At 64.1% G+C, this 13,074-nt stretch overlaps 1 protein-coding gene across 1 annotated transcript; it reads right to left on the reverse strand.

Moving 5' to 3' along the window:
- Positions 1-681: 681 nt before the first annotated feature.
- Positions 682-1,932, reverse strand: LY6D (lymphocyte antigen 6 family member D). The gene is made up of 3 exons (XM_056125358.1): positions 1,874-1,932; positions 1,329-1,427; positions 682-930 (listed from the first exon to the last, which is right to left on the reverse strand). Exons 1-3 carry the CDS (start codon positions 1,923-1,925, stop codon positions 713-715), a joined length of 369 nt encoding a protein of 122 aa, XP_055981333.1. The 5' UTR covers positions 1,926-1,932; the 3' UTR covers positions 682-712.
- Between the last annotated feature and the right edge of the window lie 11,142 nt (positions 1,933-13,074).

Raw genomic sequence — 13,074 nt, forward strand, 5'->3', positions numbered from 1 at the left:
GCTGTCTGCACACCCAGCCAGGGCCACCCACTCCCTCTCTCCCTCCGGCTCTCCCCATTCATCCCTCCGTCCTCTGCCTCTCTCCCCCCTCTCCCCTCCATCCTCTCTCTCCCCCTCCCCCTCCCCCTCCTCTTCTCTCTCCCCTCCCCCCTCCATCCTCTCTCTTTCTGCCCCCTCATTCCTCCATCCTCTCCCTCTCTCCCTTCCTCATGCCTCCATCACTCCCCCCTCACACACACAGACACAGCCACTCTGCTGGGGTGACCAGGGGCTCTGGAGGGGTTCATTGGAGGATGTGGCAGGACTTAGGGCATGGCTGGGAGTCCTGGCTCTGCCTGGTGGGTCCCAAGCCTGAGGGCTTGCTGGTGTCTGGACTCTCAGTGATTGCAGCCCCGCCCAGTCTGCCCAGTCTGGCCCTGCAGCCTCCGGTACCTGGGCTCAGCACGATAATGGGAGGGCGTGTGCCCCCAAGGCCAAGAAGAATCAGGAGTGACTGGGTGTGGGGGCTGCGGCGCCGACCCCCTATAGCATCCACAACTCGCTGTTTTCAATCATTTATTCCATCGAGTAGAAAAAGAACCAGAACCAAACAGAGGAGAGGAGCCCAGGGGGGTGCCTGCCCTCCTGGAGCAGACACAGCTGAGCCTCTCATGGTTTGGGGTGTAGGGGCTCAGGCTGCTGGGCCCCCCAGCCCAGGGCATCAGATGGGGCTTCAGTGGCCCAGGAGGAGCATCAGGAGGCCAAGGGCCAGGCCCAGCAGTGCACTGCCCAGGGGCCGGCGGGCGGAGTTCAGCAGCCGATCGTTGCACGAGTCCCCCTGACAGCACTGGGTGGTGGACCAGCTGCTGCCCGACTGGGCCTGCTGGTGACTGGTGGGCGTGCACCACTCCGTACAGTCCTTCTGCACCAGGTTCCCCCGCAGCGGCTCCACTGCCAGGCAAAGTCAGGGTGAGGGGTGCTGGACCCCGCCCCCCACCCTCAACCCTGAGGACCAGTCACACCTGGACCTACGCCCCGCCCACAGCAACTCAGCGGCCCCGCCCCTACCTCAAGCTCCACCCACAGCAACACAGAGGCCTTGCTTTGCCATAAGCCCCGCCCACATCAGCACCGAGGCTCCACCCCTGCCCCTAAGCCTCTCCCACAGCAGCACAGGGGCTCCACTCCTTTTCCTAAGCCCCACGCACAGCAGCACAGAGGCCCCGCCTTTGCCTCAAGCCCCGCCCACAGCAGCACAGCGGCCCCGCCCCTGCCCCAAGCCCCGCCCACAAAAGTGCCCCGCCCAGAAGCCCCATCCTGTGCCTGCCGCCCTGCACCCCAAGACTCACCCGTGGTCATGGTTCTGCAGTAGCGTGCGCTGGCCGGGCAGAGCTGGACGTTCTTGCAGTTGGTCGAGCTGCTGCACACGTGGCAGTGGAGAGCCCGGGCTGGTGGGAGGTGCAGGTCAGAGTCTCGAACACAGGCCTGAGCCAAACCCTGCTGGACCCCTGTGCTCCCCGCCTCTCCCCTCCCTCCCGCCTCCTCCCACCAGGGCCCTGGAGCCTGGCCCCATCCGGCAGCATCTCCCCTTACCCGAGGGCCTACCCCACACCTAGGCCCCGCCAAAACCTACACCCCACCCTGTCCCACGGCCCTGGGGAATTGAGGCTCGGGAGCCGGAAGCCTGTGCCCTGCCCCGCTAGGGGCCTTCTTTGTCCTCTGCTCGACCCTGCTGACTCAGGGTCCTGGGGCTGAGCTGTGGGCAGCTCTGGTCTCAGCTAGTTTTTTTTGTAACCCTCCACTTCTGGGCTGGACACCACCCACCCTGCTTTCAGGGCGTTCAGCAATTTCAGGGTTCCCAGGGCCCCCCTCGCCCCTTGGCCTGGGTCCTCACCTGGTCCGGCGGCCACAGCCAGCACAATAAGGAGCAGCAGGGCCGTGTTCATCTTGGGGTGTCTCTGGAAGCACTGGGTGCCCCTCCTCCCTGGGGCCTTATAGCTGGGGAGGTGGGAGGGGCGGGTGCTGCTGCCCGCCCATGGGCCCCACCTCAGCGGCCCTGCCAGCTGCAGGGCCTTCTGGAGCGCTGGGGGTTACATACTGTGGGTGGGACCCCCCTTCCCTCCTCTCCTCTCCCCTCCCTGGCTCCTGCTCTCTCCCGGACCTCCTTGCCTCCGGCCATCCCAGTCCAGGGGCCCCTGCTGGGTCTGGAGCTTCTCAGCCTGTGGGTGCCCATGGCTGTGCCCAGACCCGGGCTGGCACTGCAGGAGGTGCTGACTCGAGCTTGTGGATCTGGGCCGGGAGGCTGGAAGAAGCCCTGGGAAGCAGAAGTGGCCAGATGTATGGTGCTAAGCCACTGGGCGGGCAGGGGATGTGGTCTGGGTGTAACTGTCATGTGCCCAGAGGTTAACACTGGTGCAGCCCCGGCAGCCTCTGCCCTTACCTGCTGCTGTGGGGCTCTGCTCTGCGCTCTGAGACCAGTGCTCTTCCCCCTACCTACTGGTGTTGCAGTGCTGTGGTGTGGGCAGGGTGTGTGTGCAGGGCAGGGTGTGGGGGACAGGGCAGGTGTGTGTGTGTGTGTGTGTGTGTGTTGTGGGGGCAGGGAACGTGTCCCATGCATGTGTGTGTGGGCATGTGGGCAGGGTGTGTGAGTATATGTGTGCGTGTGTGCGGGACAGTGCGTATGTGTGTGCATGGTGGGTATGGTGTGTGGTGTGGATGTGTGCTTGTGTGGGCAGGGCATGTTTGCATGTGTGCGTGTGTAGGCAGTGTGTATATGTGTGTTGTGTGTGTAAATGTCTTGGCAGGGCATGCGTTTGTGTGTGCATGTGTGGGCAGGGCATGCGTGTGTGTGCATGTGTGGGCAGTGTGTGTGTGGTGTGTGCGTGCATGTGTGGGCAGTGTGTGTGGTGTGTGTGCATGTATAGGCAGTCTGCATATGTGGGCAGTGAGTGTGTGTGTGGGGGGCAGGGCATGTGTGTGTGTGTGTGCATGTGTGGGCAGGGCGTGTGTGTGTGTGTGTGTGTGTGTGTGTGTGTGTACACGCGCGCATGTGCAGGCACGCAGTGCTGCTGTATGTCCCTGGCAGAATTTGCTGTTGAAACGGCCTGGCACCCCGAAGGGCCCAGGCACGTGTGGCCTGTGGCGTGTGACCTGGCAGAGCTGAAGCCTGTCTGTGGGGTTCCAGCTCTCAGGGCCGACTGACATGGTGGGGAAGCCCACATCCATGACCTCCCAGAGCCTCCCTTGAGGCTCAGCCTTTCAGGGGGACTCTGGGGGCTCAGGGCCAAGGGCCTGATGTAGGGTGATTCACATGGAAGCTTCTGGAAGAACAGGTCTGGGTGTTGGAGTCCTGGAGTGCCTTACACAGCTTTGGGCAGGCAGAGCTGGGGGCTCCTGATGAGGGGCCAGATTGGGGGGAGTCAGGGGTAGACAGAGGGGGTCTGGTTCCACGGCGAGGCTGTGCTGTGCTGTCCAGGAAGGTCCCTGGCCCTGCCAAGTGGAGGTGGATACAGGGGGCCCGGGGCCAAGCTCCCTGGGTCCTGGTTGCAGTGGAGCAGGCCTGTGGCGAGGCGCCCCTCCCCATACACCCCCAGTCACTCAGGGCTATACAGGGCCTCAAGCAGGGAGGCGGTGGGAGGGAGGAGAGAACCCAGGACCTGCCACAGTGGGAGCCCTGCGGGGACCAGGAAGGGAGGGATGTGCTGGGAGGCGACGTGGGGGCAGCAGCCGGGGGATGGGGCAGGAGCTGAGGGTGGGCGCCATCACCCGATGTGTGAAGGCCCCCAGCCAGCACCGGAAGACCCTGGACCTGCCTCTCCGGCATGCCCCACCCTGGGGCCGTGAGTCAGCTGGGTGGGGGCCACGAGGTCCCCTGGGCTCCTGAGCCTCTCACTGCACTGCTCCAGGGATGATACACAGGGCAGAGCTGTGCTGGCTCACCAGACAGCGGCAGGACGGCCCACGCCCTCTCCCACCCCGCCTGTCCGGCCCCAGGGGCCCGGTGGGGGGATGGGTGGGGGCTGCCGGCCCCTCTCTGCTTGAAGCACACAGCTGGCACAGCTGTTCAGGCCCTGGAACCGTGGCGCACTGGGCCTGGCAGGAGTGTTTGGGTGACGGGAGGGCGACAGGGGGCAGGGGGCCTTGGGGCGGGACAGGACGGGGCAGGATGCAGGCCCAGGGTTCCTGCCCCCACCCCAATCCCAGGGCATCCAAGAGCTTGAATGTCAGCGGCCCTGCCCAGCCGGCTCCAGGCCCCCCGGGCTCAGCAGGGCAGGTCCATGCCTGGCCTTGGGGCCCCACCCAGCGTCTCACTCCACAGGCCCCTGGGGTCACAGGAGGGCAGCGCTGGGGCGGGCACAGGAGCCTGGCCCGGGAAGTCCCCACGCGACAGCCTTTTACCCTCACGAGTGGACGGGTTCCCCTCAGCCTGGCCGGGGGGGGCATGGGGGGCTGGGCTCTGAGGTCTGCACCCCCCACTGCTCTGGCAGTCCCTTGGGCTCTTTGGCCCCCCAGATGCCACCCAGAGGGGGTGCAGAGAGGAAGACCACCCCTTACGTCTGGGGTGGCCACGTGGAAATGGGGGCATGGGTGATGGCAGACGGGGGAGCCAGACCGCTGGTGAACACCGAAGTCCGGAGTCCTGCTCTGTGCTGTTTTCCCAGGAGGGCTGGGAGGAGGGGTGGGGCTTGGCGGCCAGTTGGGGCCGAAGCCCTGCAGGGAAGCATGGCTGTGGCAGTCGGAGCTCTCATGTTGGGCAGTGAGACCCCCATGTGAGCTGTCCCCTGAGACCCTCTTCTCTTGTCTGTCCCCCGCGGTCCCCACAGCCACAGCCACTCCCGGAGCTGAACACAGGGCAAGACTCGCTGCTTTATTGTTCTCCAGCTGCCCCCCAGGAGGTAGGCAATGGACTGGGCTGGGGAACGCGCCACCCACACGGGCCCGGGCACAGGCACAGTGGGCGAGACGCTCACAGCCTCCTCCGGGAGCCGCCAGCGCCTTCCGCTGTCCTCAGGGAGTGAGTGATGAGGGGAGGGAGGGAGGCCTGGGGTGTGGGGGCGGTGGGCAGTGGCCAAGCCGCTGGAATCTCGCTGGGGAGGAGGCAGGGCTGGTGTAGGGCGGGCAGGCGGGGGGGTCCGTGAGGCAGGGCTAAGGCGACAGCCCTGGTGGATCCTCTGGGCAGAGGCTTCTGGGGGCAGCTCAGGAAGCTCTTCCCTCTCCTGAGTGGCTGGGGGACCCGCCTGGTCCTCCTGGAGCGGGTGCGTGCCCCTCGGCCTCAGAGCGGGACCCGGGGGAGCGGCCGTTGTCTCGGGAGGATGCGGGCAGGCTGAGGGGCAGTGGGCAGGTGTCCCTCACCAGGCGGCCCGCAGCAGTGCCCACAGCAGGCAGGCCGAGGTGCTGAGCCACAGGAGCCCGCGGCTGGCCGCCAGGCCGCTGGCCGCGCTTCGGTTACACTCACTGCCTTGGCAGCAAGACACAGAGAGCGCGCGGCCGTCGGAGGACACGGTGCTGTTGGGGCACGTCGGGGCGCAGGACTTCATGACCAGGATGCCACCGGGGTTGGCTGTGGAGAGAGGGTGTGGCGTGGACATTGTGCTCCCGGCACCCAGAGCCTTCCTGGGGTCCTTCCTGGGGGCCAGGGGGCCAGGCCCGGCTAATCCATGGCACCAGGGAGTGCCTTAGTGGTTCCCACAAATGACTTGTCTGCCACCACGCCCTGCCCTCTGGCAGATGTTGGGGCTCCATTCAGGGTTCCCCTCGGAGCACTGGGCCTGGCGCTTACCCCATGGGGCTCAGAAAGTCTTAGGGAAAGGGGGAGCAGTACCAGGAGCCCACCTGGGGTGCTTACAAACCCTGGCTGTGTAAAGGTGAAGGCGAGAGCTCCCCCAGGGTCTCCTTCAGGCCCCATTAGGCTCCTCTGAGGTCCCCCTCAGGTCCCCTCAGGTCCCCTCAGCACCTTTTAGGCACCTCTAAGCACCCACCTCAGACCCTCTCAGACCCACTCCGGCCCCCCTGAGGCCCCCCTCAGGCCCCCCTCAGGTCCTCTCAGGCCCCTCAGGTCCTCTCAGGCTCCTCTCAGACCCACTCAGGCCCATCTCAGGCCCCATTGAGCCCTTCAGGGACCTGGGAACAGGCAGGGCCACTGAGGCTTGTTGGAAGTAGGGAGTGGGGGCACCTCTTCAGGGACCCAGTCTCTGTGCCTCAGTTTCTCATCTGGAATGCAATGTGAGGAGGTGCCTGCTCAGGTCAGGGCTCAGGGCAGTGCAGCAGGCACAAGGCATCAGCCATCAGGGTGGTCAGCTGCCCGGTGCCTTTGTCACACCAGGTGCAGGTCCCCAGGCTGGAGCCGCAGACAGGAGCTGAATGCTGCCTCTCACCCGGGCAAGGAGCTGCTCTTGGATCTCCTCGGGGGCTCTGAGCAGGGCCCTGGGCACAGCCCAGCCTGCCTGTCCTGTGGGAGACCCGAGCCCCTTCTTGGGCAGCCTGCGTCCCCAGTAGGGCAGCAGCCGCCTCCCAGGAGCCACTGAGAGCCAGCGCGGAGGCCCCACGTGCCGGCCTTGCCCACAGCCGGCCCTCTCATCTCTCGTCACCCCATCGGGTCTCCTCCTCAAGCTCGCCAGCCTGGCTGCTCCTTCGGGCATCAGGCCTGGATCACGGTCCTGGCAGGGTGCTGGGGCGTCTGTGGGGCCCTGCCTGGGGAACTGGCCATTGTCCTCAGACTCTGAGGTGCGGAGAGGCTGCCTGTCCTGGTCCCAGCAGAACTGAGGAACTTGAGATGTCCGGGGCCTAGGCTGAGGCACCGCCTCTAAAGCAGGGCTGTTCTAAGCCTGTAGGAAAGGCCCTCGCCAGCTGTGGCAGGAGGTGGCTCTCAGGGGAACGGAGCCCCGTCAGAGCCCACCTCCTCCGATGCCCAGTGCTCCGGGAAGACGTGGCTTGTCCTCCTGTGGTGCTGGCCTCAGCCTGCCTCTCCCTGACCTGCCTGTGGCGGGAGTGTGCTGCCACATGGGCCGCCGTGTGCCTGGATGGAGCGGAGACTGGGGGTCCCTGAGATCCCGGAGTGAGGCCAGGCTCCCCCAGCATGTGGGCACAGTACTCACTGGCCCTGGTGATCACACAGTACTTGTCCGTCGGGGCGCACTCCACCAGGGACTCGCAGTTCTCGTGGCCACAGCACACGTGGCAGTGCAGGGCCCGGGCTGGGGAGGAAGCACAGGCCCGGTCAGTCTGGGGCTCTGGCCCTGGGGCCTCCCCCGCTGCTCTTCCTCCCGACCCATTTCTCTCATGGGCCACAGGCCTTGTCTGCGCATGTGCAAATGTGTTTGTGTGTGCCTTGTATGTGTGTGTGCATGTTTGCACTTGTGTGTGCGTGTGCATGTATGTGTGCACATGTGCTTTTGTGCTTATGCATGTGGACATGTGTGTGCACGTGTGTGCCTGTGCATGCATGTGTGCGTGTGCATGCATATGTGCTCGCACACATGTGTACACATAGGTGTGCACATGCATGTGCATGTGTGTGAGTACATATGTGTGAATGTGTGTGCATGTGTGTGCATGTGCATGTATATGTGTGTGCGTGTGTGCTCACAAACATGTGTACACATGTATGTACGTGTATGTGTGCGTGTGTGCATATGTGCTCACACACATGTGTACTCATATGTATGCACGTGCGTGTGCGCATGTGTGTGAGTACATATGTGTGAATGCGTGTGCACGTGTGTGCATGTGCATGTGTGCATGTGTGTACAGAATGAGGTGGGCGTCTCACAGGAGAGGAGGCATGGGGTAGTATGACCCGACTAAGGAGTAACTTCCAGGAGGGCCTGACCCTTTCCTCTTCCTGGCTGGCCTCTCTCATCACCAATGGCGGGTGGGCGGGTGGGCGGGTGACCTGAGCACTGCCCCTTCACGATGAGGTCTCCAGAGCCTCCGGAACCTGTGGCAGGTGAGAGGGGTGCTGGGCTGCTCACCGGCCCCGTAGTGACCCCCATCTGGAGGTCGTGACCGGCGGGCCGTGGGCCGGGATACTTGCAGGGGCAGCGGGGTGACACTTGGAGGGACTGGCCAGGGCTGTGTGGACATGGTGGAGCGAGGCACCTCCCAGCCTTTCTGTGCCTGTGTGGCTGCCCGGGAGGCCAGGAGCCCCTGCTGGGCCAGGCCTGAGGACTCTGAGGTTCCCCGAGAAGGTCCTGAAGGGAGCCCTGGGCGGGGCCTGTCCACTCAGCCTAACACCTTCCACACCCGAGTCCACTGTGCCCCAGACAGTTGTCCCCTGTGGACATAGGTGGCCCTGAAATGGGCGGGGTGTGGTCCCGCGCCCCTGCGCCCGAGCGCACTGCCCCAGCCCTCTGGGTCCTGGCTCTGGGGTGGGAGCAGTTGGAAGTCCCCGCGGGAGCCAGCACCTGCCCCTGTCCCGAGTGCTGAGCCCACCCGGGCGCAGGCTTCATGCCCCTCCCATGCCCATGGGGACTGGCTGTTTGCCCCAAGACCTCTTCTGCTACGATGCCCAGCTCTGCCTCGACCTCTGCCCTGCGCTGCCTGGGCCGGCTCTGGTGGGGCCTGTCTCCCTTCTCCCACTCAGAGGAAGCTGGGGGCTAATTATCCCTGGGTGATAATTATTCAGTGATAATCACAGGCTGCATTCCCTGTCCCCCACCAACTTCCGGTATCCCTAAAACAAAGGTCACTCGTTGAGGCCACACAGCCTGGCCACTGGGTTGGGACAGGAGGGCTGGAGCCACTGCAGCGGCTGGCCCTGCTCTGAGCGGCGTGGCCACTGCCCTGGGTTCTCACAGCACCAAGAGATGGGCCCACAGGCTCTGCCGCACCCAGTCTTGCCCGTCAGCCCCGCGGCCCCTCATGGTGTGCCCCGTCGACAGCCAGACACGCCAGAAACTGCTCAAGGGCCAAGAGGTCTTGTGTCTGGCCCAGACCCAAACTGACACGCAAGGCCCTGAGTCAGCCCACCGAGGCACCTCAGCAAGGTCGGCCCTCCCCCGGAGGCCACAGCCCTGACCCAGACCCTGACCCTCCCCCGGGCTTGGCCCTGACCCTCACCCTGATCCTGACCCTTGCCTGGACCCTGGCCCTGACCCTCCCCCAGGCCCGGCCCTGACCCTCCCCCAGTCCCTGACCCTCACCTGGACCCTGGCCCTGACCCTGACCCTGAACCTCCCCCAGGCCTGGCCCTGACCCTCACCTGGACCCTGGCCCTGACCCTGACCCTCACCCTGACGCTTCCTTGGGTCCGGCCCTGACCCTCACCCAGACCCTGACCCTCACCTGGACCCTGGCCCTGACCCTGAGCCTGACCCTGACCCTCCCCGGGCCCCGGCCCTGACCCTGACCCTCACCCTGACGCTCCCTTGGGTCCGGCCCTGACCCTCACCCCGACCCTGACCCTCACCCAGACCCTGACTCTGGCCCTCCCCTCCCCAACCTTTCTCTCCTTGGCCCTCACCTCCCCTGGCCTCACCCAGGTCAGCGCACAGAGCAGCGAGGAGCAGGAGCACCAGCAGTGGCCTCATCATGGAGTGTCACCGGCCAGGACTGCGGGGGCTGCTGGGCGCAGGCCTTTATATGGCAGCTCCCGGCCGGCAGACCTAGTAATTTAGCTGGAGATGAGCTTGGGATAGCAGGGCCCGCCTGACTCACGCTGCCAGGGCCCCCGGGCACTCAGTGCCCACCTATGTGGCCCCCCCAAACCATCCTCCTGCTGTGCCCAGGCCCCGTGAGGCCCAGCTGGGGGACTGATGGAGTCGGGTTCTAGCAGGGGCTGCTGGGGGCATAGGCAAACAGGCCAGCAGCTACCACCACCCCTAGGGCAGGGAGGCCAGGAGAGGAAGGGGAGGGGAAGGAGGGGGAAGGAGGAAGGGGGAGGGAGAGAGGAGAAATGGGAAAGGGGAGGGAAAGAGGGGAAGAGGGAGGGGAAGGGAAGGAAAGAGTTTAGAAGGAAGAGAGGGAGGGAGGGAAGGGAAGAGGCAGGAAGTGAGTGGAGGGAAGAAGCAGGAAGTGAGGGGAGGGAAGGGGCAGGAGGTGAGGGGAGGGAGGGCAAGAGGTGAGGGGAGGGAGGGCAGGAAGGGGGGAGAGGGGCAGGAAGTGAGGGGAGGGAGGGCGGGAAAGGAAGGGAAGGGGCAGGAAGTGAGGGGGGAAGGGGCAGGAAGTGAAGGGAGGGAGGGCAGGAGGTGAGTTGAGGGAGGGCAGGAAGGGGGGAGAGGGAGGGCAGGAAGTGAGGGGAGGGAGGGAGGGAAGGGAAGAGGCAGGAAGTGAGGGGAGGGAGTGTGCTGTCTCCGAAGGAAACAGGCGCTAAAGGCTGGGCTCACCGCACCTGAGCTGCCCAGTGCAGACAGAGTCGAGGCTCTTCCCAGCTGCCCCCGACACTCAGTGCTGCAGGTCTGCAGCCAGGAAGCCAGAAGGACGCCCCCCAGGACTGCCTCGCTGCCCACCAGGCCCCGGGGGGTGTGGAGACCACGGAGGGCAAGGTGCCCTCTGGGCTGCAGGAGACAGGCCGATGCTGTGTGGGTGCCTGGCTGGCTGCAGCTCGGGACAGACCCCCTGGTCTCTCTACTCTGTCCCCAGGGCCACCCGCCCGTCCCACTCAGTCCTGCTGCGGGTGCTGCCCCCTGCAGCTGCAGGGGGGGGCTGTCACCCTTCCAGGGCGACTCTGTGGCAAAGTTATCCCCTTTGTCAAGGCCTTGCAGACCCCTTGAGGCTACCACAGTGCTGAGCCCCGGAGGGCCCTGGGGGCACTGTCTTCCTCCCTGCTCGAGGCACTGCAGGGGACATGTCTGGTGGCAGGTGGCCTCAAGCACTGTCTGGGCGGGCGCAGGGCAGGGGCTGGCTTTGGGCAGTGATCCCAGAAGCTGGCTCTGGGATCTCCACCCCCTGCTCTGCCAGTAAATTCACCCACAAGAATCTGAGCACCCTAATCTACAACTGTACCTCGTGGTGTTTCACTAACAAAAATTTTTTTAAAAATGTAAATGATGGAGAATGGGCACTGATGGAGGGATGGGTACTGGATCATTGTATAACTGAAACCCAAGCACAAAAATTTGTAAGTCTACAACTGTACCTCATGGTGTTTCACTAATAAAAATTAAATATATATATATATATATATATATATATATATATATATATATGCTTGGAATAAAAATGTTTCTCCTAAAAAAAAAAAAAAGAATCTGAGCAGCTCGTCTGCTTCTCTGGAGTTGAACATGTGACCATACGGTATGTGGCCGCCATTAGCCCGGGACCACAGGATAAGGATGGGCCCACCATGGCAGGGAAGATGGCTCACCAGGCACCAGGCACCAGACTCATCTCCCCTGGGTTAATGTGCAGGTGAGTGCCACCACAGCGGGCGCTGAGCGAATGTCCCTGGTGTTTATCCCACCCACCCTACACCTCCCACTCCTTCTCCCCTACCCCATCCACCCGTCCACTTTACCTCATTCAAGTCCATCCGCTCCACACCACCAACTCATCCACTCCACACCCTCTGCCCTATTCACTCTACACCATCCACTCCGTCCACTCTCCTCCATTAACCCCAACCACGGCTCCGTTTCGTTCCCTCTACTCGGTTTCTATACCATCTGCTCCCTTTATGCTTCCATCCCACCCCTCTCCCCTTCACCCTGGTCCGTTCCACTGTTCCCCACGACCCCGACGGCTCTAGTCCACCAAACTCGCCCTTCTGATTCCAGGCCCTCATGCTGGCTGCGGCTCCTGACCATGGCCTCACTGAGTTAGTGACTTCCTGCAGCCTGGGTCGTGGCGGAGAGCTGGACACTGTGCAGAAGGCCCCAGTTCACAGGCTTAAGCCCAGCCCTGCACGGAGCTGCACAGGCCAGAGCCGGCCCCCGGGCCTGAGTACCTCTAGTGCTCAGTCCTGTGAGACAAGCTTCCTCTGTGCTGTGATTCCCATGGAGGAACCCAGATCAGCACCTGGAGCCTGGACTCCAGGCTGTGCACAGGCCCGGCCTCCAGGGAGAACCACTTCTGCCCCATCTGGGGCCAGAGAGATGTGGGCCGGCAGAGGATGGGCGCCTCCTGACATATTCCCGACCCTTGCCCTGTACTAGCTGAGTGCGGGAGCGGGGACCCTGGGTCACACACTGTCCCAGGCCTGTGTGTGCACACGCCTGACCCAGCCTGAGCCATGCAGGTCCGATGGGCCTGGAAGGGAAGGTGGTGCCGAGGAATGACTGGGCAGGGTGGAGGCCCAGCATTTCTGGAGGGCCCAGTTCTCTGGCAGGAGGGCCAGAAACGCTCGTCTCTACAGGTCTGTGCCTTGAAGCCGGTCCCTGAGCCTGAGCCTTCCCTGGGACCGACCCCCAGTGCCGGGCTGGGCCACGCAAGGAATGTGGCTGGGAGCAGGCTGAGCCCTCATTAGGCGGCAGGCACCTGAAACTGATTTTTATGAGCTGCCCAGCTTCCCCCACTGGCCACAGGGCCTCCCAGCCCTTCACCACGCCTGGAAGGGCCCATATCCGGCACACACGGGCACACACACCCTCACGCCCCTGTCTGTAGTGACTCTCCATGCTTCCTCCAACCCCCAAGGACCCCTGGCCAGCAGTGAGGGCCAGGGAGGCCACACATGACTGTCCAGACCACAGGCGCCGTGTCTTGCAGCTGCCCAGGCCACACATTGGCCTGACCCTGTCATTCTCTGGCCTGGTCCTGTCATACACTGACCCTGTCACTCCCTGACCCCGTGACACGGACCCCGTTACACTCTGACCCTGTCATGCCCTGACTCCATCACTCATTCCCACTCCCTTGCTGACTCCTAGCTGGGACCAGAGGCCGGCAGCGGTCACCTGTGGCCCTGCCTCAGGTTCTGGTAGCTGAAGAACCATAGCAGAATGGAGGGTTGTGGGGCCATGGGGAACCATGCAGAGCTCATGGGGCTCATGTGTGGCTTGTGGGAGCCATGGGCGGGGCTTCTTGGGGCCACGGAGCTTGTGGGAGGCTTGTGAGGGGCTGGTGGGGTCCCACGAGAGGCTCATGGGACCTGGGAGCGGGCAGCGGCACCCATGGGAGGGGGTCAGTCATATCTCCTGCTGGCTCTGGCCCTCCTGGGGC

The sequence above is a fragment of the Sorex fumeus genome, unplaced genomic scaffold, assembly GCF_029834395.1.
Source record: "Sorex fumeus unplaced genomic scaffold, SorFum_2.1 ptg000054l, whole genome shotgun sequence".
Lineage (NCBI taxonomy): Eukaryota > Metazoa > Chordata > Mammalia > Eulipotyphla > Soricidae > Sorex > Sorex fumeus.

Coding starts and splice junctions, on each gene's coding strand:
- LY6D (XM_056125358.1), bottom strand. CDS start 1,925: ATGAACACGGCCCTGCTGCTCCTTATTGTGCTGGCTGTGGCCGCCGGA. Junction 1,428..1,873: donor GGCTGTGGCCGCCGGACCAG/GTGAGGACCCAG, acceptor ACCTCCCACCAG/CCCGGGCTCTCCACTGCCAC. Junction 931..1,328: donor CTGCAGAACCATGACCACGG/GTGAGTCTTGGG, acceptor TTTGCCTGGCAG/TGGAGCCGCTGCGGGGGAAC.